The following is a 26,485-nucleotide window of genomic DNA, read 5'->3' on the forward strand; positions in this document are numbered from 1 at the left end:
ACTGCACAACAAAATGCATAGGTGTTGTATGAAAAAACTTCCTGGGGAGATGAAACATACAAGTCTGCTCACTCTAGATAGGAAACCCAGGACAGATCAAAGTACAGATACCACCAAAGTCCAATTTGGAGAACCAATGGGCCTTATTGGGGGTATTTACAAGAGTATGGGTGAGGAGTTTTCTACAACAGCAGAAATGCCTGGAAAGACAGGTGACTCACCCATGTCCAGCATGGGGGACAGCTCACAAAGCTTGAGAACCTGGAACATTGTACAGCCTGCAGGCAGCCCAACCTGCCCGATGAAGAGTGTTCTTACTCGGTGCCTAGGTTGTCTAAACCTCTTCCAGGCTCCTGGGCTGGTTTCTGCTTTTTCCAGGCAGTTGGTCTCGTCTCAGAGTCATCTTTACAGCTTGACTCTGCTTACTCTGGTAGGGAGGAGCCTAGAGATTCTGGCCAGTTTCAGGGAATGTTTTTAAATTTTGTACCCACCTGCTTAAGGAGCTCTCCTGAAAGGTGCAGTGTTTAAATCTTGGGGAAACTGTTACACAAGAGGTCATACAATGATTTGGGTTAAGGCCTATGTGCTGTGTTTCATGATGCTTTCTGCCTTCCTAATAACTATTGAAATTGCTCGTTAGTACTGAGGTTGCTGCCCTCTGGTGTTGGGAGAAAGTGGTTTGGTCTAGTGCTAAAGAGGCAGAGATTCAGTATGAGCTTATTGCCACCAATCCTGTATAGGATCTTTTCAACCAAATAATTGAATAATAACTTTTATTAGTTACTTTTTCATTATTGTGACAAAAGGAACATAAGGGAGGAAGTTTTATTTTGATGTTTCTCTGAGGGTGTGGTCCATCATGACATGGAAGGCATAGCAGCAGGAACATGAGGCAGCTGGCAAATTATGTTTGTGGCCAGGAAACAGAGATGAATGCTAGTGCTTAACTTGCCTCTTCCTTTTTGTTTAGTCTTGGACTCCAGCTCATGGAATGATGCCCACATTTAGAATGAAGGGTCTTCCCACTTTAGTTAAATCTCTCAGGAAATGCCCTTACAGACATAAACTAAAGGTGTGTTTCTTAATTGATTCCAAACCCCATCAAGTTGACAAGATTAGACATTGAAGTACTGTATCTTACCAAAGCATAAAAATGGTCATATTTTAATGTCCTAAGGAGTAGAAAGACCATAATATTGTAAATGAAAGATATTTTCTCAGATACAAAGCATTTCAGTTTCCGGCTAACCCAGAGCTTATCTTTTCAGAAAATCTCTTTGATGTAAGTGGGGTTTTTTTTGCAGCAGAATTTTCTCATGTTATTTTTCTCTTTAAAATGTTTCATTTTTATGCAGAAAAAAATTAAAAGTTTAAAGCCTATAGTGTTAGTCAGTTTTACATCATTATTACAAATTACTATAGATGCCCATCTTATAGAAAAAAAGATTTATTTGGGCTGACAGTTTTGGAGATCCAGTTTACAGTTAGTTGGCCTTGCCTCTTTGGGCCTGTGGAAGGGCAGCAGATGGAGCAAACCACTCACCTCATAGCCAAGAAGCAAAAGTAAAAGGGGTCTGAGTTCCTCTTAAAAGGAAAACCTCAGTGACCCAAAGACTTTTCTCACTAGGCTCCACCTTTTAACATTTGTACAACCTCTCAAAAGTGCAATATTGGGGACCAAACCTCAACCACAAAGGAGGGCCTTCAAGTTCTGTACTTTCAACACCCATCAATAGCGTAGTGGCTAAATTTGACACTCTGAAGTGAAAAGAATAGTACAAATTTACATCTTTTAAAAGGGCCTCTGCATGAAGATACAAGTACACTATTGAATGTCCTTAATTTATGTCTTTTTTTTACTTTGTTGTGCCAAATACTTTTAATGTGAGATCTGATAGTTGTATATTTTGTGACCAATATAGTATTGTAGTGTAGTGTGACTTTATATACTTGTTTAAATTGACTAAATTGAACTCTTAAATGGACAGAATTCACTATTAATGGTTTAAGTGTAAAGTATATCTTTAGTAAGCCCAATGTATAAAAAAACATATAAAGAAAAGTTCTGAAACTAATGTTGAAGAAACATGGATAAAGCCAGATGGATAGTGGTTTGCCTTTTAGTATATGAATTAGTGATAGAAAATGTTTGGTGGTGTTATCATCTTCTCTTTTTTCATTGCGATTCATGTCTATAATTCCAGGATGGGGTCATGAGGATCATGAGTTGAAGATTCTCTTCAACTATGTAGCAAGTTTGAGACTACACTGAGCTAATCAGATACATAGCTAGAGTTTACTTGGCCTTACAGGAAGCTAATTCTTGTTGCTAAAATACAGAAATGTGATTAGCTTTTATTGATCATATTTTCAGAAGCCCAATACTAATTCCAAAATTTCTAGTTTTATATGTAGGACAAATCATTTCATCTTAAAAATATGCTTTTTAGAGTAATATATTTTGTGTCTTTTTTTCTTGCTTTATACATTAACTATGGGTGATTTTTCTTTTTGTTTTTTTTTCTATTTTTAATTATAGCCATCCATTATAGAACCAGGAAGTTCATTTCTCTTCTTTGTTGTCTAAGACATATACATATGTAATATGTGCATATATAAAAACATGTTTATATTTCCTTGACTTCAGATTTACTATGATCTGGTATTATGTTATAAGAAATAAATCTGTTTTTGTTCTGGTTCTTAGTACAGTGTTTCTGAAATCTTTGGAATTTCCTGAGTTATTGAAGTATCCTTTGTTATTCATAACAGCCCCTTTTGATCACATCTGAGTTTATGATTAGGTGGAGCCCCTGGAGAGCCTTTGAATGGGCTGGTCACCAGAATAACCTGTAGACCTTTTTGCCTTTTACTAACTGCTGACCTTTGGTGAAGAAAGGTCAGGGGACTAGAAATTGGGCTCTGCAACAACTCTTGAATCACTGAGTCCAAAGTGCTAGAAGGAGTACTAGTTAGAGAGCGGATGCTCCATCCTCCTCCCCCCACTTCTTGCCTTACTTATCTCTTCCATTTGGTTGTTCCTGAGGTGCATTCTTATAATAAGCTGGTAAACTATTCTCTTGAGTTTGTAAGACATTCTAGTTTTGAACATGAGGGGCTGATCAGAGAGAACTTCCTTTTATGGTTTTTTAATCCTTTGTTTTAAAATTGCACTCACATTACAAAATGGGGACAGTACTGTGGACTAAATGTTGGGGTCCAGGAATTACCTCACAAACCATATGAACACTGACCAGAGCCATGGTCCAGATTTGGAATTGAACCATGACTCTGAATTAAGATCCTACAGGATTTTTAAGCCCCAAATCCATAAACATCTGTGCCATGTTATTTCATCAATTAGGATTTAGGGGTAGATATTTTCCTTAGAAACATGTCTTTGTTTTACATTTATCCTGCTCCGATTGGTTGGGATATTCAACTGTGGCAGGGGACTTGCCTTGTCTAATATTCATGTTCTAACTTGCCTACTAGGATGGGACTTGTCTAACATTCATGTCTTAACTTGCCAACCAGAATGTCAGTTACCCACATGCATGTCTTTTTCTGCCAAGTAGGATGTCAGTTCCTAGGGAGGTCTTGGGAACTTAAAGTTTACTAGACCACTACTCAAAATGGAAGTCCTATTCCAAATAGTTTCTTATATTGGTGCAGGTGTTGCGATTATCTTGGGGTCCACCCCAAAGGCAGCTTATAAAGGCAGATATAAAAGCTTATACATAGGTGCAGGAAGTGCTGTTAGGTGGTTGGTTTGGGTTCAAACTTATTGTGGGTAAATATACAAAACAGTTCTACTGATTTCTATCATGCTTGGTTTCCAAGGGCACAAAACATAACAGAATATGTAATCAATCTTGGCATTAGAAAGTTTCCTAGTAACAGCAGAAACATATAAGAAAGCTTCCTTATAATGGTAGGCTAGGTAGGTAACAGTTACCTAAGCCTTAATATTTTACATAGGCCTTAATGTTTTATGTAAGCCTTAACATTCCATTTAGGCCTTAATATTTTACCTAGGTTCTAACACCAAACCCTTTAATCTTTCAGATCTGATCTGATGGTGGAGACATAGTGGGAGAATTAAGTAAAGTCATAGATTCTCAATTTATATCCTGAGAAGTGGAGAATGATTGTTATTGAGAAAGACACTGTTGGAACTTTAGGGCAAAAGCTCTGGCAGTCCCAACAAACTAGACTGTCCCAGTTAACCAAGATTTAACCGATTTATGTTGTCTTAGTCACTTTTCTATTGCTGTGTTAAACAGCATGACCAAAGTAACTTATTAAAAAAAAAAACGTTTAATTTGGGCTTACATGGTTAAAGTCATTGACGTTAATGGTGGGTAGTATGGCAGTAGGCAGGTATGGTTGGAGTAGTAGGTGGGAACTTACTACACCTTGAGACATAACCAGAGAAAGAGAGAAGAATGGTGTGGGCTTTGAAACCTTCAAACCTGCCCCCAGTGACACACCTCCTAATCCTTTGCACAGAGTTCCATCAGCTGGGACCAGATTTTCAAACAGATGAGCCTGTGGGAGTGGGGATAGAAGGCATTCTCATTAACATCACAGATAAAATCAAGGTACTAATAGTTTTAGGCTTAATTAGGGGAATAATTATGTTTAAGTAAAAAATATGCATACTGAAGCAGTCTGGTGAGTGATGCCCTGGTGGTTATTGTCTAATACTTTATAACAAAAGCAGCTTTTAAATGCTTGTTATAAAACCACATATTTGGTGTCAGAAGAAAAAAAAATCCCACAAACATTTTTACATAATGATTTTATTTTGTCCTTATGATCATTAGGTCATATTTTAATTTCTACACAAGTTGTGAATTGGCTCAAGTAGATAGCTAATTTCATAATGCTGTCATAAAACCTGTTATTTAATTAAGAATCTTAGCAAACACATGTTTGCTTCTAGATTTTTATCCCCCGTGTTTAATATTTAAGTAATAGTTAAAACTGTACTTTTTGTTTTAATGAACTATAGTTAAAGATCTGAGATCCTACGAGTGGTCCTACCTGAGTATAGAAATTTCAAAACTGGTCACCTTGAACCCTATAGTATCATTTCTGTAATGCACACTTCCATGATAGAGCTTAGTGAATACTCTTCTTTTTTTTTTTTTTTTCCGCAGACAGGTCTAAGTGTTCTACAAAAGGAAGCTTTATTTCAAAATGATCTAAGTTAGTAGTACTCATTTGAATATTGCAGGCCTTTCATTCTTACGACAGACAACTATGTTCATCTTCCAGATGCCTATGTTCATTTTCCAGATACAGTCTGTACCTATAACCACCAGCATTTTTTAAAAGTTTAAAAATAAAACAGTTATTGTAGCGTAATGCCTAGAACACTATCCAATACTAAATAGTCTTCAAATGTCGTCAATACAGACCCATCTAAAAAACACATGACTAGACATTGGAGGCATCTCTGGACTTTATTCCAGGGAACCTCTATAGAAAGGCTGATGCAAACTGTGATCTTGTTGTATTTTGTTTTTGAGACAGGGTCTCACTGTATAGTTCTGACAGGCCTCAAACTTACGAGGTCTGCCTGCCTCTGCTTCTGGAATGCTGGGATTGAGAGCATAGTCACTATGTCTAACAGCAAACTGTTTTCTGTTTTTATCTTTTACATAGTTATGAAGGTTTAGGAGGGAAAGCCCCAATCAATAGCCAAATATTTGATGTCTATAAGTATATTCACTAAATTAATGTAAATAATATTTGTCAGTATGACTGTCTTATTTTTCCTTGCCTGTTAGCATGGTATACTTGATTTTTTTTTCTGCTTACCATGTTTTTGTACTTATAGCTTTTTTCATTCTACGTAGTTTTTTGGAGACAAGGATTTTTCCACATGGCTCAGGCAGCCCTTGAATTTGTTGCATAATCGAGGTTGCTCTTATATTAGAGATCCTCTTGCCTCAGCCTCCCTAGTGCAGAGATTATAGATGTGTGCCACCACATCCAGCTTTCCAATCTATAAATCTATTAATTACTTAACAATGGGCCACATATGCATAGATATGAAAGATACTTGCTGCTTTCTGTTGCTATTGCCTTCATATAGCCAGCTTTTTTTTTTTTAATCAAGAAACATTAAGCAGTATTTGTATATGTTCATAGATACTTAACCTGTACCCTACTGGTCTTTTACCCTTTGTTTTTGTCTTTTTTCCCCATTTAAAATACTTTTCATCAGTGTATTTGTAGAAGGGCTCCATTCACTTAAGAGCGATACATAGGATTTTAGTAAATTGATGAGTCAAATTAATTATTCAGTCTTAACTGATGTTATGTTTCTTTTTTCCTTATTTTGTTATTATCATCACTGTTGTGTTTCTATTGCACCATCTTCAGACACATCTATGTGTCTCGATGGTATCAGTTCTCAGAAATTCGAATATTGAGTTAGGTTTCATGCATTTAACGTTTTGACATAAAATTTTGCCAAACTACTTTCCATAACGGGTGATTTATTCTTCTGCCCACAATATGTAAAAGTCTTTGCTTTCCCAGATTATTTTTCATTAGAAATATGTATTTCTTTATTAAATCAATATAATGTCTACTCAGACTTTGTTAGCAGTATGAATTAACAGTTCCACTTGGAACAATGTAAAAGCAGCCAAATGTGGTAATCCAAACACTGGGGAGATAGTCTTACTTTCTCAAATCGTTTTTGTTTGGTTGGTTTGGTTTTTCAAGACACGGGTTTACTGTGTAGTCCTGGTTGTCTTGGAACTCACTCTGCAGACCAGGCTGGCCTAGAACTCAGAGATCCACCTGCCTCTGCCTCCTGAATGCTAAGATTCATGCTCCATCACCATCTGTCACTTTTGACTCCACAGTTCAGTATCTATTTTTCTATGTTACCATAAAAAACAAAAACTGTATTTTTATTTGAATATCCATTTTTCTTAAAAATGAGGTTGAGTGTTTTCATATACTTAAATCTTTACTTGACTTTCTACAAATTGTCTTCATAGATTCTGTTGACTTTTCTACTGGGTCATTATTTTATTTGTGTATGCGCGTGTGCATGTGTATATGTATATATAAATATATATGTGTATATACATATATATGTGTGTGTATGTGTGTATGTGTATATATATTTATATATATGGGTATATACACATATATATGTATGTATATGTGTGTGTGTATATTTGAAGATGGAGGTGAGAGGATCAGTTGAACTTAGTGTTTTGGTATTAGTCTGAGGAGCACAGTGAAACTCTGTCAAACAAGAAAGAAAGACAGACAGACAGACAGGAAGGAAGGAAGAAAGAAGCCCATTTTATTCCACATTTTTCCTCTAAGATCATCTTTTAACTTATTCTTATAAATTTTTTTCATGGAAAATACAATTCTAACTTTACCAATAACATACTACTTTACTTGATAAATCACCATTTTTCATTGAATATGTTAAAATATTTCTTGTTTAAAAAACAAAGCAAAAAACAAAACAAAAAAAAAAACCAAAAACAAAAAACCCCTAATTGATACTAGGCCCGGTGATTCAGGCCTGTACCCTCAGCTACTTAGGAGGCTAAAACAGAAGGAGCTCAAGTTCAAGGCCAGCTGGGGCAACTTAGTGAGATCCTTCTTAAAATAAAAGATTTTAAGGGGGGCAGGGGCAGGTACTACATAGTAGAAAACTTGGTTTATCCTCCCCCCTCAAAAAATAAAACAAAAAAACAAAAAAAAACCTACCAGCAGCAACCCTAATTTGAATGATAGTAAATATGTCATTTAATGTGTAGCTTTTATTTAGGCTTCCTCCCATTTCTTTTTTTTTTTTTTTAATTTTTATTAGTTCTTTGAGTTTTTTATGTGTTTTGATCATAGTCACTCCTCCTCCCTTAACTCTTCCAAATCTACCCCAGTTCACTACTCTTCCAGCTGTGTGATTTTGTGTCTTTTATTTATTAAAATACTCATTTCTTAATGAGTTTGTGTTGCCTAAATATTCTTGAATATGTGATCCTCCACTGGAGACTGGTCCACGCACCAGGGTCTGCACTTTTAAAGAAAGCTCTCTCTCCTTCCAGCAGTTAACAACTGCCAAAAGTTGCAAAGCTAGGATCAGGATTAATGCCCAGTTCCTATCTCCATGCTGGGATTTAGTCTGGCTTGAGCTTTCCTAGGTTTTGTTCCTGTTGTTGCAACTGCTCTGAGTTCATTGAGCAGCAGCACTGCTGTGTTCAGAAGACACCATTTCCTTGTAATAATCTACTCCCTTGAGCTCCTCTACACTTGTCCTGCCCATCTTCTGCAATAATCCTCGAGCCCTGGGAGGAGGGGGTGAGGTTCCATTTAGGGCTGAATATTCTGCATTCTCTTCTTGTCTGTAGTTTAGCCAATTGTAGGTGTCTGTTAATCACTATCTACTACAAATAAAATTTTCTTAGATGAGAGTTGGGAGTTGCATTGATCTATAGGTATAATGGTGAGTTATTAGAAGCTGACTTACTACTATGTCCATTTAGCAGAATAGCAGAATAGTAGGTTCTCCTTAGGGACTAGCCATAGGTTCTTGTCCCAGTAATGGTGCCAGATACGGGTTTGATCTTGTGGAGTGGGACTTCAATCCAATCAGAAAGTGATTGGTTGTTCCTGTGATGTTCTTGCCACTATTCCACCAGTGGGCATGTCTTGCCATGCCAGTCATTATTATAGGTCTCAGGCTGTTCACAGCTGGGTGTGATTAATGATTACTTTTCTCCCCTAGTTGGGTTCATAGCACCTTCTATCACTGTGAAAATTAGCCAGTAGAGATGAAGTTTCCATGTCAATACCAGCTTTATTTCTCCATATTCTGTGACTCAAATGTCTTCAGCAATAAAGTCCATAAATAAAATCAAGGATTAGGGGATAAACAAGAACAGTGGTAACCTGTAATGTTTGGGAAGGAGGTCTATGGGACTCTAGTGGCCAACAACTCTAAAAGGAGTAACCTATCCCTGGCACTGGACTTTAAAAGGTTCATAAACAGAATCTAGAGTCCAGGACTGCTACTTCAGAATGATAGTTCAAAGGGCTGCCATATGACCACTTTATGGATTCAATGTCAACACTAAACAGACTAAGTCCCAGGTCTGAGTCATTTGAGTGGCCTGAAAATTAGACTAAAATCAGCTTAGATTGCTGTTGGTTTTAGGGACCCAAGAACAGTGAAGAAAGAAATCTATATAAGGGAAAGTACATTCATTTTTGCTCTTGTTGATTTAAGAAAGGACCTCAAGTAGCCCAGAGTAGCCTTAAACTTACTCTGTAGACAAAAATGACCTTGAATTGCTGATCGTTTTGCATGGATTGCAGCTACAGTGCTTGGCTTCAGCAGGAAACACCTTCATTACAGGCCTCAATATGGTCCTATTAATAACAAATACAATACCCAGTGTAGAATCAGCCAGATCCATAAAGAAATAGGTCAACATAAAAATTTCCCTACAAAAACAAATGTGCTACAAACTGACTTGTAAAGGTACTTCATGCTAAATTATGATATGCAGACTTTAAAATAACTGTTGATTGCCAAATCTAAGAGGTCAAAAAGAGAAAATTAACAATTAGGCAGAAAAGTGAAAATAATTCAAAACCTTGTATGTTTTTTAATGTAAGTTCTGATTCTGAAATAACACAAAAAATAATGCCAAAACTAAGAACTTAGTGAACAAATGTAGTAAAATTCAGAGTTAAAAAGAGAATCAGTAACCTACAAGATAGGGCAGCAGGAAATATTGAGGATGAAGCCTGTAGTGATAGAATGATAATAGAAAGACTGAAGAGGAAGTATGGGTGTGAGGCCTGAGATAATAATATAATTTAGTTCTCAGCTCCATTGGATTGAAGTTACCCAAGGAGAGGAAAGAGAGTAGATGAGCAGCAGTATTTGAAGCACAGATTATAGCTGTGAACTTTCTTAAGCTCATGAATAATACCAGTCTATGAATTAACTTTGGTATTAATGTATGCTCTAAGCTTACCTATAATTACAATTATACCTAATTATATTACCCTAAACAAGAAAAGAAAAGAATAAGAGCATTAACAAAAAACAGTCACATTTGTTATTTTAATATATACATATATGTATATAAAACTGTTTTACAAATCTGGAATTATAAACATTCCTCTCCTAAGATATCCTGAGTGTCTGACATATCACTATAATTTAATAGGGTTTTAGAAATGATAGTTGAATGTACCATTATACCTTTTAATGTATGTATGTGCATATGTGTGCTTGTTCTTATTTGTAGGTACATGTGTATTTTTGGATGTTGTAGGTGCATGTGAGTTTGGTGGCCAAAGGATGACCTTGTGTGTCATCTTCAGTAATGTTATCTACTACCTATGAAACAGGGTCTCTCATTGGCCTGGAGCTCACCTATTAGTCTAGGTTGGTTGGCCATTGAGCCCCAGGGATCTTCCTGTCTCCACCTCCCATCACTAGGATTAAAATTACATGCCACTAAGGCCAGCTCTTTACATAGATGCCCAGATCAAACTTCATGCTTGGGAAAGCACTTTACCAACTAAGTCATCTCCCTAGCTTCTTCTTATGTTAGATTTTTTGTTTCACAAGTTTTCTATAGAATATGTAGTTTACTTACACATTAGTTAATACTAATACACATTAGTTAACATTATTTTAGTGAGTATCCTTATAACTAAATATTTGGTATGTTTGTTTTTGTTTTGATTTGTTTTGTTTTTGAGACAGTCACATATAGACTAAGGTGTCCATGAGCCAGACCAGCTATGTCACTAAGGACATATAACTAAGTCTTAACATGAATCCCTGATTGATTATACTTCTCTTTGGGGATAAATTTCTAGAAATGGAACAACTGGATCAAGACTATTTAATATTTGAGCTATTGGCTAAGTAACTTTTTCTTCCAAATTCTTGGGATAAGCAGTATTTCAGATTTTTAAGTTTGGGGTTTTATAGTCCCTTTGTGCAAGTTGCAGCTTTCAGAAATAGCTGGGTCATTTACTTCCTTCATCTCACATTCTTTGTCTTTCTGCATTACTTTGACACACCTCAGTTGAAAGTCACAATCTGTGTTTCCTCTCCCAGAACGTGGGTGAGTCTTTGTCACAACCTCAAGAAATAGCAGAAGCAGTGGAAGTCAGCTGATTGTCCAGGGCTAGGCCAGGAAAGGTGGTAGAGCTGCTCCCTGGCTGGCTTTCTTTTAGGACACTTGTCCTTAGAACCCAGCGTTGTGAGGAAGCCCAGGCTACAAGGAATGCCTTTTGTAGATGTTCCATTTAATAGTATGGGTTCTAGCTAACAGCTATCATCACTGTCAGATACATGACAGAAAAGACTGGAGTTGATTCCAGCAAGCAGATCTTTGAGTCTTTCAACAGAGGCCTCAGACACTTCCTGTCTACAGAAACTGTGGAAGATAGTAAGTGGTTATTGATTTCGGCCTTAAAGTTGGAATGATTTATTATCCAGCTAGAGTAAATTCACCCTTCTTCCCTAGCTCTGCTCTAAAAACTCTTAAATTAAATCATGAAGCCATTTTCACCTAAAAATTAAAATCAGATGAAAATGGTATCTTGATTTAATTGTATTTTCTGAGTTACTGTGAAGAGCCAGTCTAGTAGGGAGAAAGTAGCTGGTGTGCTGAGTGTGGCTGTCACTTCAAACTCTGTAAATTTAATACTGAAATCATTATGGTTCTATTTCTAGCTTGTCTCCATTTCCTCCGACATTCAGTTTATACTCACTTTTCACTTATCAAGTGAGACCTTGCCTCCTTCAGGCCCCTTTCCTCAGTTCATCCTAGCTTAAAAACTTAGTCCAAATACTGATGTATCACCCAGAACCCATACATACTCTCTGTGGAAACTGCCCTTTTACTTATCTTTCCACCTTGCTACATATTAAGCTTTGTAAGATCATCTTATTACCAATAGTATCTTCTAAATAGGGCACATAGTATATGCTTGGTAAATAGGTATTTTTATTTAGTTAGTTTTAATTATTTTACTATTCTATGTGTACGGATGTTTTGCCTACATGTATGTCTGTGCACCATGATCATGCCTAAGGGTCCAAGAAGGCCAGAAGAGGATATCATATCCCCTAGAACTGGAGTTATTTTGAGCTACCGTGTGAATGCTGAGAATGGAACCTGGGTCCTCAGCAAGAGCAGCCAGTGCACTTAACCACTAAGCCATCTCTCTAGCTGTATTCTTGTTTTTATACTGCTAGAGATCAAAGCTGGGGCCTCTGCTTAGTGCCTAAGCTAGCACTCTGCCAGTGAGCTATGTCCCCAGGAAGGCTTTAAAATACAATAATGGACATTTTAAACTTTTCATATTAATCTTTCCCTATCCAATATCATACTTAAGTGATAACAAAGTTGTATTTTAAAACTTACTTTCTAGTTGTGGTCTAGTTAACATTTTCATTTCTTGGATTTTATTTTCCCCAGAAAAAATGATTTTTCAAGTAAATTTTGTTTTATATGATGAGTATAACCATCCAAGCTTTTTATCTAGGCCAATTTAATGCTAATTTGAGTAAAAAAATTTCAAAGATGGGAAAATTAAATTTAGAATTATACACAGGTTTTTTTTTTTTTTTTTTTTTTTTTTTTTTTTTTAACATGGGGAAACACTCCTTTAACATGATTATATTTTGGGCCATTTCTCTGGGAATTCCGGGTATGGGCCTGGCCAGTGTCCATCTTCCTGGCCAGTGTTGAATAAAGCTTGCTTCAATTGGGAAGAACATGATTATTTTTGAAGCTAATAAGCAGTCATCTGACTGGATCCCCTGCTCTGCTCCAGGCCTCTGGAAATGGATCTCCAAGCTGGCTGACCTTCAGAAGTAAATGTCAGCCGTGTTCACCCATCAGGTTTTCAGATTGCAGTTTCCTATTTCAACTTCTCTTTAGATATAAACTAAAAAAAAATCTTTATTATTTTATTAACCTGTTATTTGTTGTTCAAATACAAATCTCTGACTAGGATATTTAAGAACAACATTTAAAGTTTTGTAGTTTTAGACATACTGAATTATAGAAGGCTACCTTTAATGAATAGCAATATCAGGAATTGGGATTGTTAATTGATACCATGTTCTTTAATATCTTTTCTAATCTTCTAAATGATACAGTGTGTGGTTCAGATTATTCACAAGCTGTTTGGTCTAATATTCAGATATTCTTAAGTAGATTTAAGTTGCATAGGAATTATAAAATAGGCAGTGTATTAATTACTTTTCTCATTGCGGTGACCAAATACCTGACAAGTAGCAACTTAAGGAAGACTCTTTGTTTGGCTTACAGTTTGAGGAGAGCACTCATGATGGCAGAGAAGGCATGGCAGCAGGTGAATGAGGTGTCTTAGTGTACTGCATCCACAGTCAGGAAGGGGGACAGAGCGAGAGCACAAGCTGGTGCTCAGCTTCTTTTCTCCGTTTTAGAACCTCAGCCCATGGGATGCTGCAGTCTACATTTGGGATAGGTCTTTCCTCAAGTAAGCCTTCTGGAAGCACCCTCATAGATACATCCAGAGGTGTGTTTCCAAAGGGCTTCTAAATTCAGTCAACCTTGCAGTAAGTAGTAAGTAAGTAAGTATTATCACAGGTATGAAAAAGATTTACAGGTAAACCCATTGACAAACTTGGGTTTTATTTAAAGTACTTTTATATACAGTTATATTTATTACACATAAGCAATGCAAAAGGACCTAATTATAAGCATAATAGGTTCAGAAAAGCTTAGACAAATCCATTATGATTTTTCATATGTGATATTAAATACCTTCATTTGTTGTCAGAGTTGGGGTGATTTGGTGTAGTGTGTAGCTTTCTTCATATCTGTGAAAGGTTGTAAGAAGTTAAGTGTTAAACGTTTCCATGTATTCAAGGTATCTTGAGAAAGCTATGTTCTTCAGTGATGTAGCCAGTGGCAAGGTGTACATGCTCGAGTAAACAAACCCTCACTTGTATACCTATAAGGAGCCCCAGTGAAACTCATTGAGTCACCAAAAATAAATTAAAAATGTAAGTCCAGATTTGAAAGTAGAAGACAGGGCTAAAGAATCAGTGAGAGTAGAAAAGAGGAAAAAGTGATGGGAAGGAGGAGGGCAACAGGATTGAAATTTGTACATGCGCAAAAGTGTTAGAATGATACACATTATATATAGTATGTGCTGATAAAAAATTTAAAAATAATACTAATACTAAAAGATCGCGTTCTTCACATTTGCATTTTGACTTAAAGATTTCTACAAGTATTATGTAAGCAGTTACTTTCTTTTCTTCGTTTTAGTCATAGGAAGATTCAACAGTCAAGCTGATCATGGTGGTACATGCCTTTAATCCCAGCACTTGGGAGGCAGAGGCAGTGAGTTCCAGGTCAGCCAGGTCTGCATAGCGAGTTCTAGGCCTATCAGAGCTACACAATGAGACTCTGTTGCTAAATAAATGAATGAATAAATAAATAAATAAATAAATAACGAACGAACGAACCTCTCCCCGGTTCCTGAGGATATGTATGTGTTTAACAGTTGCCAGGAGGGAAAGTCTTCTTAGTAGGCTACTGGAAGTTGCCCATCCTCTTACAAGTAATCCAAGTTAAATGCACTGACTTGCCAAGCTGGATGTGGATAGAATCATTTCTTCAGACTACCATTTTTCTCCCTATCTGGGGTAAATAGAATTGGACTTCTCAGACAGTGATGTAATAAGGGCAGTTTGTGAGATGAAAAAAGAATTCACATAAACTCACAACAGACTCACTCATTATGAATACAAAACTAGTAGTTACAATAAATGATAGAAATCTCCAGACACTATTAAGGCTATAAACCATAAATGTAACCTTTTCACCTCAGTTTCTACTCCTGGTATTTCCTTCAGGGATAACCAGTATTTTTAGATTTTCTCGTTTTTTGCATGAAATATGTCTGCATGGTATACATGTATGCTCCTTTTATACTAATGAAAATACTTTATATACTTTTCTGCCTGCCTCTTCACTTATTATATCTGAAATATACATTGGAATTGTATTTTAAAATAATTTATATTACTTTAGGTCCTTGTTACTGTTTATTGACATCATGGTTATTTAGAGATTTTTAGCAACAAAATACAATTTCAATTTCATTATCTGAAAAAAAGAAGCTATGTATAATTACATAGCTTTTTAAGTCTTTTTCCAAGTTTATAAAACCATGTAATTTAATTAATAAATTAATTTAATTATCTAGCTATTAAGTAATAGAGATGAAAATTTAAAATAGACCTCAGATGTCTGTCGCCATAATCATTTAACTCTTTTTGATACAGGTTTACTGTGTTTAATGTATCATGATTCTTCATTTTTATTTTTCTCAAACTTAATAGCTTTTTAAGAAATAGGACTTAAGTTAGTACAGTAGCTGAGATTTGTAATACAGAGAAGTTTAGGTCTTATTCTCATTTTTATGCAATTTAACATTAAGAAGTATATTCAGTCAACTCATAGTTACTGGTGGATCATTTGTATATTTATGTAGCTGTTCCAAAAAAAGATGCTGTTTCACTTTATACCTGGAGTTGAATTGTTTTTACACATTATTAACCTGCTCAGTACAATCGTTTTGTACTTAGAACCAGACCAAATGTTCAACCAAATGTGTTTAAATCCTGCCTAGCTAGCTCAGTGCTCTTGGGTCCTTCTGTGAATCCTTTTTCTTCATCTGTGATAGTGATAATACTGCTACCAGCAAGAATGCAGCAGTGAACATTCTGGTGTCGATAGTTATGTAAAGTGAAAGTATTGCTTCAGCACGAAAATCCATGGGTCAAAAGCATATGTAATCTTAAAATTTGATGCTTTGCTGCAGTTACTCTGAAAAGACCATCCCAGTTTACAGTCTCACTAATTTGAAATCAGTACTTATCCTCTGTGCATAAATAGAGGCCATTCAGGTTTTGCTCTGATCTCCTGATGGTAACAGTTTCCAAGTCATTTTACTTTTTTCAAATCTGATGATATCTTTAACTTTGGGATAGTTTGTTAGTAGCTTAGATATTCTTTTGTTTTGATTTTTCTCCTAATAGCCATTCATATTTTTATCCAGACTGTGTAGATGTTAGTGTATGCCATTTACAAAACAGAAAATGCTTGAATCTAGGTTTTGCACATGCACACCCTTCAGCTTTAAACAGATTAAAATCTCAGAGCCAGGTATGGTGGCACATGCCTGTAATCTTAGCACCTGAGAGGCAGAGGCAGGATAATCAAGAGTCCAAGGCCAGCCTTGCCTATGTAGTGAGTTCAAGCACAGCCTGAACTACATGAGAGCCTGTCTCAAAAAGTAAGAAAATTCAGTTAATAAAATTGCCATGTCTCATTAGTTTGCCCACAAACTCTAGTTACTGTTTGGTAACTAGAGTTTTACTGTTTAAATTATGTATTAATAATGTTTTTATGTGCAAGTGCAAAGTTCACTTAGCATTGAATACCTTTCAGGTGCCTTGGTTTGTAATGTTGAGCATTAATTAGCATTATATTACCTATCAATGCAGAAAATGTAAATACTACAGACTCAACTCATAGTAACTTTGATGAGAGAAGTTATGGTTTATTTTGGATTTTTAAATATTTAGTCCTTTCATAAAGAATATTAGAAAATTCCATTTAGGCTTTCTCATAATTTTATTTCAATTTGAAATCTGCTGGTCTTTTTGTTTGTTTTGCTTATTTCCTTGTGCTAGGGATTGAATCCAGGGCCCTGCATATGCTAAAATTCTAAATATAGATGTTGGCATGCCTTGTCTTTCAAGCCATGTTTGCATTTTAATGAAAATCTAACATGACATACTTGAAACCTAAAATCTCATTATGGTCATTTGGTGTGATAGATGTGTGGAATGTGGTTTTAAGAGAATAGTAAGGGTTTTGTTTGTGTGTTTGTTACTTTGTTAGTTTTTTTATTTTTAGTTTTTTGGGTCTCAAGCTTGCAATGTAGTGAGGCTGCCCTTAGACTCCTGATAGTTTCTCTCCCTATCAGATATTACATATACATATACATGGTCTTGGTGAAGTCTAGGAAGGAGATAGACAAGAATGGGTAGGAAAAACAGTATGTATTCTACATGTCAAGTCATCTTGTTACTGTTATCCTGTGACCCCTGCATTAGTATTTGGCTTTATAGAGTTTTCTCAGAACCAAGCTAAAGATGATTTACTGTTTGACAATATTTATTAGAACTATATCCATTGATGGGTTATAGGTGTGTTCCACCATGCCTGGAAATCTTGATTTGAAGATCTAGTTAATAGGTAATTGGTAGGTATTTTAATAGCATTTATCCAATAGTTTTTCTGTATTCAATAGTTTGTCTATATATTTTAAAGCTTAATATAGACTCTTAATTTAATTGACTAAAAGCAATTTGTAGTTCTTTAAGATTATATAAAAATAGATAAATGTAAATTACCCTCAGTAGGGCCTCTCTTGAGGACTAAGTGGAAGGATTTTTGATAAATAAATAAATAAATTATATATGTGTATATATGTATATAACCATGTGCTGTGCTGTATTTTTATAGTATATACTAATTTTAGTAAGTAACTTTAGAATCTAATGGACCAGGTTTATATGTCTACATTTTGGGTTCTCAGACAGGCTTAGTATTAGCACTTTATGTTCTCAATTAGATCTGCTTTTTTTTTTTTTTTTTAAAAAAAAAAAAACAGAATCCCAAAACAAAAGAGCAAATTGAAAATCTCTTGCGGAATGGAATGAACAAAGAGTTGCGTGATCGTCTTTGTTGCCGGATGACTTTTGGGACCGCAGGACTTCGATCTGCCATGGGAGCAGGGTTTTGCTACATTAATGACCTTACAGTAATACAGTCAACACAGGCAAGTATTACATATACTATACATGTATTTTATACTATTATATATGTACCTTTCTCACTCTATTATTTTAAAATTTGGAGGTACCCTGTAACCTTAATTTTTTCAAATCCTACTTTTAATGATGGTTCTTAAAAGCTTTAACCTCCCTAGAGATAGTGGGAAAGAAAGGATATGGGGGAAGTAGACCTGTTTAGGGATGGTTCTTTGAAGCAGCCCCCATCTGCATTGTCAGGAAATCAGCAGTTCAGGTCGCAGGTTAGCAGCAGCAGCTTGATTCACTTGCAAACACTTCAGGGATATACCAGCAGTCCAGTTCCATAGAGTCTGGATAGCAGCTGTGGTGGCACAATCTAGCAGGAAAAGCCAGGCCTCAAGCTGAATCAGCATGCGTCAGCAGGAAGGGTTCAGACTAAGGCCAACAGGAACACCAGGAGAAGTTTTCAGCTGTGCCTCTCTCAGCAAATCAAAAATCCACAAAGGACCAGCAAGCTTCGCCAAGACTCTCTCAGTCCCTTGTGTTCTGTTTATACCCTCCAAACATCACTTGTTCTCCACATGCCTTGCCTCACCAAGTGTCTTGTCCCAGCACATCTGTCTCAGCTGACATCATTCTGCCAATCAGCTTGCTGCAGCAGGAAGCTACAGCACACCACCAGAAGTTTTTTGGTGTGTTTCTCTCTATAGAGTCCCAACAAATGGAGTTCAACTATACAATGTAAGGAGGACCAATACATGTGTGTCATTAGCAAACACTCCATCATGTGTCCTTTCACGTGCTTGCTTTAGCAGAACATCATCTTATCTATGTCTGCTTCAACAAAATGTTCCTTTATGTGTCCACCTTAGCAAAACATCCTTTTACTTGTGTCTCTTCAGGAAAACACTCATACACGTGTTTGCCCAGCAAAACATCATCGGACAAAACTGACTTTCCAAAGAGCCCTTACGTGTCCACTTCAGTACCCTTCTTTTAAAAAAATTAACCATTTTGTTCAGGAAGGTATTTTCATGAACAAAAAAGGCAGACCCAATTTTGATCTTTTGTTTTGCCCCAAATGAATCATTTATGTGTCTACAAGGACACAGTCCTTTTCATGAAGAGTTCTTTGGCTGGGTGTTATTCACATCTTTAGTCCCCGCACAAGGGAGGGGGAGATTGAAGCTGATGGAACTCTGTGAATTTGAGAACAGCCTGGTATACATAGCAAGTTCCAGTCCAGCCTGAGCTGCACAATGAGATGATGAAAATTCTGACCTCTAGAGCCTTGCAGTAAAAACTAGTTTCCCCAGTTACTTCTGAATGTTCTTTCTGACATGCCCCCTTTTCCTCTTACTGACCCATTTTTTCTCTCCCTCATGTTTTGTGTGTTATACTGGAGTATGGCTACTAAATTGGTATTTCTGTAGTACTAAATGTATTTGAAAATCTGAGAAATGACTGCCATCTCATATTCATGGGTGAGCAGTATTGCTCCCACATTAGTGAGCATGGCTCTACACACCAAAGCCAGTTCAGAGTCAATAAGCAGCTGAAGAAAAACAAGAGACCTGAGTTGTAAAGGTCAGAGTTTGAGGCTGAGATGTAGCTCAGTGGCAATGCACTTGCCTAGCTTGTTTGAAGCCCTCAATTCATCTTCAGCTGAAAGGGAAATGGGGGGCACTTAAGGTGGATGCCTGATCAGGAACTAATCTTCTGTTTATTTGCTTCAGGGGATGTACAAATACCTGGAGAGGTGTTTTTCAGACTTCAAGCAGAGAGGCTTTGTTGTTGGCTATGACACTCGGGGTCAAGTGACTAGCAGCTGTAGCAGCCAGAGGTACAGTGTTAATTACTGCAAAGGTTACATTAGAATGGGGGCCAAATATTTAATATTTTTTTCTGGTGCTAAGAGTTCTGAAACAAGACCTTCATATAGAAGCATGATCAGCTAATGCTGATTATATGTTTTTCTGAAGCTTGAGAACAATTTTAGCTGAAATAGAAGTAAAAAAGCACTTCAGAGATAAGCTTTAGATTTTATAGAAGTATAATGTCTTAAGATATTGGAAGTTCAAATACTGTCAGTATATGTATTGAGGGGGTTATAGGAATGGAGTAGAAGTAATTATGAAGCTTCTGTTCTTTCATCCTGCTCTAGGATCTTTTCATAAGTTGATAATCGATAATCATGGTACCTTTTTATGGAGTTTGTCCTTTGATCTTGTTGCTTTTTACAAGTTTTATTTCTTCAAAACAGCTATCACTACCAAAAGGTGAATGAGAAGTAAAGAATTGTAGCATCAGTTCTATTTGTTGTTAAAGACCTTTTAGTTTTCTTATGTGTATTTGGAGGGTTAGGGATTTTTGTTTTATGTATGTGTGTCTGGGAATGAAGCTAGGGCCTGGTACATACTAAGCCAGTGAGCTACCACTGAGCCATATTCCTAGCTCCTTAAAGAAAAAACACAAGCACGCAAACAACAGCAACAAAAACTCTTACTTAACAGTTGCAAGTTGGGAGAGCTTAAGTAATTAGTGATGGTTAAAAATTGTTTTGCTGGGATGGCAGCACATAATGGAGGCTGAGGCAGGATCGTGAGTTTGAGACAAACCTACATAAAAGTTCCAGTCAGCTTTGGCTACTACAGAAGATTCTGTTTCAAAATTCAGAATAATTCTATTCTAAAACATGTATTATACAGAAGGTTAGTTTATTAAAATATGGGAAGGTCTAAATGAAATCTCTCTTTTTAGGCTTGCTAAACTCACTGCTGCAGTGTTGCTGGCTAAAGATGTTCCTGTTTACCTTTTTTCAAGATATGTTCCCACACCTTTCGTAGTAAGTATGCTCTGGTCATTACTCAGCTGGCTGTTCTTCAGGGGTTTGCTTAAGTCAATTAGGGTTCAAATCTTTGAGATATATATATCCAACCCAATGAAAATCCAACCAAAGGAAGAAAAATAGTTTTGCTTTGAGCTTGGTCTATGTAAGTTGACCAGCTGATGGTCATTGTGAGATGTTTAATGATCTTATTTAAGAAATTGATTTATTAGGACAAAAGTGACACATAAATTTGAGCATACTGTTAGCTGGTTGAGGTGGGTTTTGTGTGTATTTCCATCTGAGAGCTGAAAAACAGACAGTGACCAGTCACCAACAGACTTTTAAAAGACTGATATGATTAGCCACTGACCTGAGAGATCTATTATATACATAGTGATTTGGACTAAAGATCCACCAACCACATTTGCACTTAGTGCAGTTAATAGATCATGTCCTAGTTACTGTGTTTTATAATTGATGTACATGGTCTCAAATTTGAACACGTTTAGGAGACTGGAGCTACTTGACAAAAATGTGGTAGTGGAAATGGGAGTATATTGACAACGTAAAGCAAAGACTGTGTCTTTAAAACTGAACAGTAATGAAAACAACAAACAGCAAAACTGGTAAGGTAGAACTAAGTCCTACTTTGAGGGAAATTTATAAGTTTAATGAATGTGTTAGCAAAAGAAAAGATGTTAAGATACTGAGCTTGTGTTCTAATAGTATGTTAATGGTAAAGCAGATTAAAATAAATGAAATCATAAAAGTATAAGTAAGATAGTAACAAAAGACAAAACTAGGCTGAAGAGATGGCTCCAGGTGCCAAGCCTGTCAGCCTGAGTTCAGTCCCTGGGGCCCACATGGTACGAGTAGAGAGCCAAGTTCTGCAAGTTGTTCTCCGTTCTCAGGACATGAGTGTGCCCCCAAATAAATAAATAAATGTAACTTAAGATTTATTGATAAAACTGCGGAGTGCTAAAGATACAAGACACAAAAGGAGTGTGTGATAAATACAATAAAAACTAAGATAATCATAGTATTTCTAACAGTGTAATTCAAATAAATGTGCAAATTTAGATGAATAGCTAGTTTTGTAGAATAACAGTTGATACATCAAAACTGAAAGAAATAAGCTTAAATAAGATCTATAATTATTCAATAAGTTTAGTTGGTATTTTTAAAAAGTATTCTCAAGTTTAAAATAGCAAGTCCAGATGATTTTATATGCAAGTTTTATCAAATATTTAAGGAATGAATACTGTCTATAGATTATTCTATTGTAGTTGCTGAGGTAATATTAGTTGTCCAGATTTATTCCCTTTTATCACCATGACTTCAAATCAAGGGTTGTCTTCCTTGACTAAGAGTAGCCAGCGTATCTTGGGGGAAGGAACTCTGATCAGGTATGAGTTTGGAAACTGTTTCTGGGAATCAAGTTAAGGGAATAGACTAGTGTGATCAGACCTGGAACATCTGCCAATTCCCTTCCTCTCCCCTTCCCCACCTTCTGTGGTCTGAAGAGTGGTCAGTATGATGGTGGAAACAGGAAGGAAGCATCCAAGGAAGAGAAATAATCAAGAAAAGGGTGAGCTGACACTTAAGGGTGCCATGGAGGCCGCAGAGTATATGTAAAGATCTTCAAATTAGAAGACAAAAGACTACACCTTTGAATGTTCTACCTAATGACTGTATAATATAGATAAAACTCATGTGACCTGATGGATTAAATGGCTTCTAAGTTTACTTCCACCTCCAACTATTTGTAATTATATGTGCCATTTGTATCTGCAGTCCAGCAAAGTGTCTGTCATGTAGCATTTGCTAAATATTATCGTATAACAAAGAATACGAAATTTTTAAACCAATAAGCAATAGGAGATTGAGAGGAAAGGCCATTCAGGGTGATAATTGGATGGTTGTTGAACTGTGTATGTTAGAGAAGGACCTTACTCATCAAACCTGGAGCAGGGAGATCTTAAGTTATGATATCTAAGTGTCCTCCTGTGTTAATTTAACCAAGTAGCATTCATAGAAAATGTATGAATATCTAGCAAGCAAAGTGGAAGAATGCTGCTAGGATTTTTTTATTTTTATTTTCAGCCATATGCAGTTCAGGAGCTCAAAGCAGTTGCAGGTGTGATGATTACTGCATCTCATAACCGCAAAGAGGACAACGGGTACAAGGTAAGCCTTGGACTACCAACCTTTGCCTAATTTATAACTTTTACTTGAATAATATATACTCAATATTTTCTATACTGAGGAACAAAGCCAGGCATTGGAAACATATAAAAACTTGGATGCTGGCTCTCACAGACTGTACCTGTGATGGTATTTACTGGTTCCCAGGGTGTGTGCAGAACAATTATCTTTTCATTGGGGTTTTTACTTCTTTTTTCCTTGATTTCTCCATCCCATCCCAAATATATCCTCTCTATAATTTTAGAAATCAAGTCATGTTGTATATCAAGAATACAAAGACTGAATGGGAAGAGTCAGGAAATAGTACCTTGAACTCACTTTCCCCTCTCTCTGTGCTGCCCTGGCTTCTCAGTGGCCACAGGACCTACTAGCTACATTAGTCTCTCTGACGAAACATCGAAAGTAGAATGCCAGAGGTAAAATGTAGCTTGACAGGTACATATGGAAGGCACACAGTCCAGTACTGAACTGTGGTTCAGGCTCCTGGGGGATAGACCCACATTCTTACATTCTCCTTCTTGTTTGGGAGGACTCCAGACACACCAAGTTCTATCTTAAATGGGAGAAAGGTTTAAGATTTGGGGCCTGCTGGGTAGTGGTGATGCATACCTTTAGTCTCAGCACTAGGGAGGGAGAGGCAGGCTCTACAGAGCAAGTTCCAGGACAGTCAAGCCAAGGCTATACAGAGAAACCCTGTCTCAAAAAGCAAAATAAAACAAAACAAAAAAAAAGATTTAAGACCTGGCCTACTCCTAAAGGCAGGGAAATAAAAAACATAATTAATTCAGTTTGTGACACCTAAGTTTCAGGTATTGTGAGTTAACCGGGTAAGCATATGTGCTGTGAGCAGCTGGATGTGGAGGTCTGAACTCAAGGAAGAAGTGAGCTGAAGTCACAGACTTTAGGGTACCATATATATTACAACATATGGAACAGAGACTGAGGAGATGGCCCTGTGGGTAAAGTGCTTGCTCTGAAATCATGGGATCCAAGCTTGCTTCCTCAGCACACATGTAATAGCAGTGCGCAGCAGTGTGCATCTGTAACCCCAGTGCTGTGGGACAGAGGCAGGGAACCTGGGGCTCATTGGCCAGACAGTCCATCTGAGACAGGGCGCTCTATCCAGGTTCAGCAAGAGATCCTGTCTCAAAAATTAAGTTTGAAAGGGAATAGAGATACAGTTGAGCCTTAACACACTCCTGTTCTTCCAGAAGACCCTGATTCAACTCTCAGGAACCATGTGATGACTCACAACCATCTGTAAATCTGAGGGGTGGGGGAGATACACACATGTTTTAACAAACTTCTCATGAAAGTAAACACAAATATCCTAAAAATATGGAAATTTTGAGAGACTTTTAATTAGTGCTTCTATTTTACTAGAGGTTATGGATCTGTTTAAATTGCTTACTTAATCTTGGTTTAACTTTGGTAGGTTATATATCAAGAAATTCATCCTTTTTTTTTTTTTTTTTAGGTTTTCTAGTTTAGTAGAATACAGATTTTTAAAATATGTCCTTATTCTCTGAATGTCCTCAATGTCTGTTGTAATGTCCTTTTCATCTTTACTTTGGATTTTTCTCTCTCCATATTTTGGTTAATTTGGCTAAGAGTTTCTTGATCTTGTTGATTTTTCAAAGAACCAACTCTTCATTTCATTGATGCTTTGATTGTTTTTATCATTGTTTCTATTTAATGCTTTCAGCGTCAAGTTTGATTATTTCTACTCTTTGGATGTTATTTCTTCTTGCTCTAGAGCTTTTAGGTGTGTTGCTAAGTTGCTAATATGAGATCTCTCAGGGTTGTTTGTTTGCTCGTTTTAACATTTAGAACTGCCTTTATTGTGTCCCAGAGGGTTGGGTATGTTGTATTTTCACTTTTATTTAATTCTAAGAGGTTTTTAATTTTCTTCTTGATTTTTGTTTTGACCTATTTTTAATTCAGTAATGAGTTAATCAATTTCTATGAGTTTGTATTCTTCCTGCTGTTTCTGTTGTTGATAGAATTTTAAGTCTAATAATTCGTCACGTTGCTGTGACAGCTTAGTATGAAGTATATGCACTCAAATGTATTCTGCTCTTTTTCTTTTTTTTGTTTGTTTTGTTTTGTTTTGTTTTGTTTTGAGACAGGGTTTCTCTGTATAGCCCTGGCTGTCCTGGAACTCACTCTGTAGACCAGGCTGGCCTCGAACTCAGAAATCCACCTGCCTCAGCCTCCCAAGTGCTGGAATTAAAGGCGTGCACCACCACTTCCTGGCCTGCTCTTTTTCTATTAGGGTATAAAAGCAGAGCTCCGTGCCACATTCATGATAGAATTAGCATAAGTATTTTCTAAGCAAAGTCCCTTCCAGCTGCTTGATAAATTGGAAAAATGTTAAAATGTATATAGATGATTAACATTATCTATCTTTTCTGATATATAATTTAATTCTGATATATTAATTTATAATATAAATAATTTCTTCTGTTACTTATAACTGAATTTAATCTGAGTGTAAATCTTTGTGAATACTTCATGGTTTCTTTGTTTTTAAAGACTTACTTTAAGTGTATGAATGTTTTGCCTGAATGAATATAGTATCCTGAGTGCAGTGCTGGAAGAGGGCAACAGATCCCATGAGAATGAGACTGGAGTTATAGATAGTCCTGAGCTGCTATGTGGGTACTGGGAACCAAATCCAGGTCCACTGCAAGAGCAGCCAGTGATCTTAACTGCTGAGCCTTCTCTTCAGCCCATTTCATGTTTTTTTTATACTTTTATATATATTATCTTTAACATATAGTTATACATCTAAGAATATAATTAGACACTAGTGTGTGCATATAAGGTGGTTATATGATGCTTTATATTGACTTGTTACTATTCTAAGGTTGGAAATAATACATGATTCTCTTTTGACAAGTCTCTCTGAAATCATTACCATCAGTGTATTTTAGTGTTAGTCTAATATTGACATATTTACTTGGTTAATTTGATATTCTTCAAAATATCAGCAATCATCTCTACTATAGCTAAGAAAGAGCCTAACAAGCATTTTAACTAATTTTGGCTATATTTATGTATCATACAGGTTTATTGGGAAACTGGTGCTCAGATCACATCTCCACATGATAAAGAAATTCTGAAATGTATAGAAGAGTGTGTGGAACCCTGGAATGATTCTTGGAATGATAATTTAGTGGACACCAGCCCACTGAAGAAAGATCCTCTGCAGGACATTTGCAAGAAATACATGGAAGATCTGAAAAAGATCTGTTTTTACAGGTATTCAAGTGGGACTAGAGGATAACCTCAGAATATGATTAACATATATCCCCGCCTGGTATAGAAAATGTCCTAAATGAGCTTGGTGTCAGAATCAGTCAGTCTCTGTCTTTCCTTCCCTCTCTCTTTCTCCTTCCCTCCCTTTCTTTCTGCCTCCCCCATCCCTTTTAATATACTAGGAGATACTTAGGTCATATTAAAAACATAGAAGAACTAATATGAGGGGCATGTCACAAACCAACATGAGTGGCATGTCACTAACCAAAGACTACAAA

General features: G+C 36.4%; 1 protein-coding gene across 1 annotated transcript in view; it reads left to right on the plus strand.

Moving 5' to 3' along the window:
- Pgm2l1 (phosphoglucomutase 2 like 1) overlaps positions 1-26,485 on the plus strand; it is a 45,937-nt gene that overhangs the window by 6,330 nt on the left and 13,122 nt on the right. Inside the window, exons 3-7 of the mRNA XM_076938787.1 lie at positions 17,770-17,937; positions 19,648-19,754; positions 20,672-20,756; positions 22,845-22,928; positions 26,017-26,210. Of these exons, the coding sequence (XP_076794902.1) occupies positions 17,770-17,937; positions 19,648-19,754; positions 20,672-20,756; positions 22,845-22,928; positions 26,017-26,210 (638 nt within the window). The remainder of the gene's footprint in view (positions 1-17,769; positions 17,938-19,647; positions 19,755-20,671; positions 20,757-22,844; positions 22,929-26,016; positions 26,211-26,485) is intronic.

The sequence above is a fragment of the Arvicanthis niloticus genome, chromosome 1 (genome assembly GCF_011762505.2).
Source record: "Arvicanthis niloticus isolate mArvNil1 chromosome 1, mArvNil1.pat.X, whole genome shotgun sequence".
In the NCBI taxonomy this organism is placed as follows: Eukaryota; Metazoa; Chordata; class Mammalia; order Rodentia; family Muridae; genus Arvicanthis; species Arvicanthis niloticus.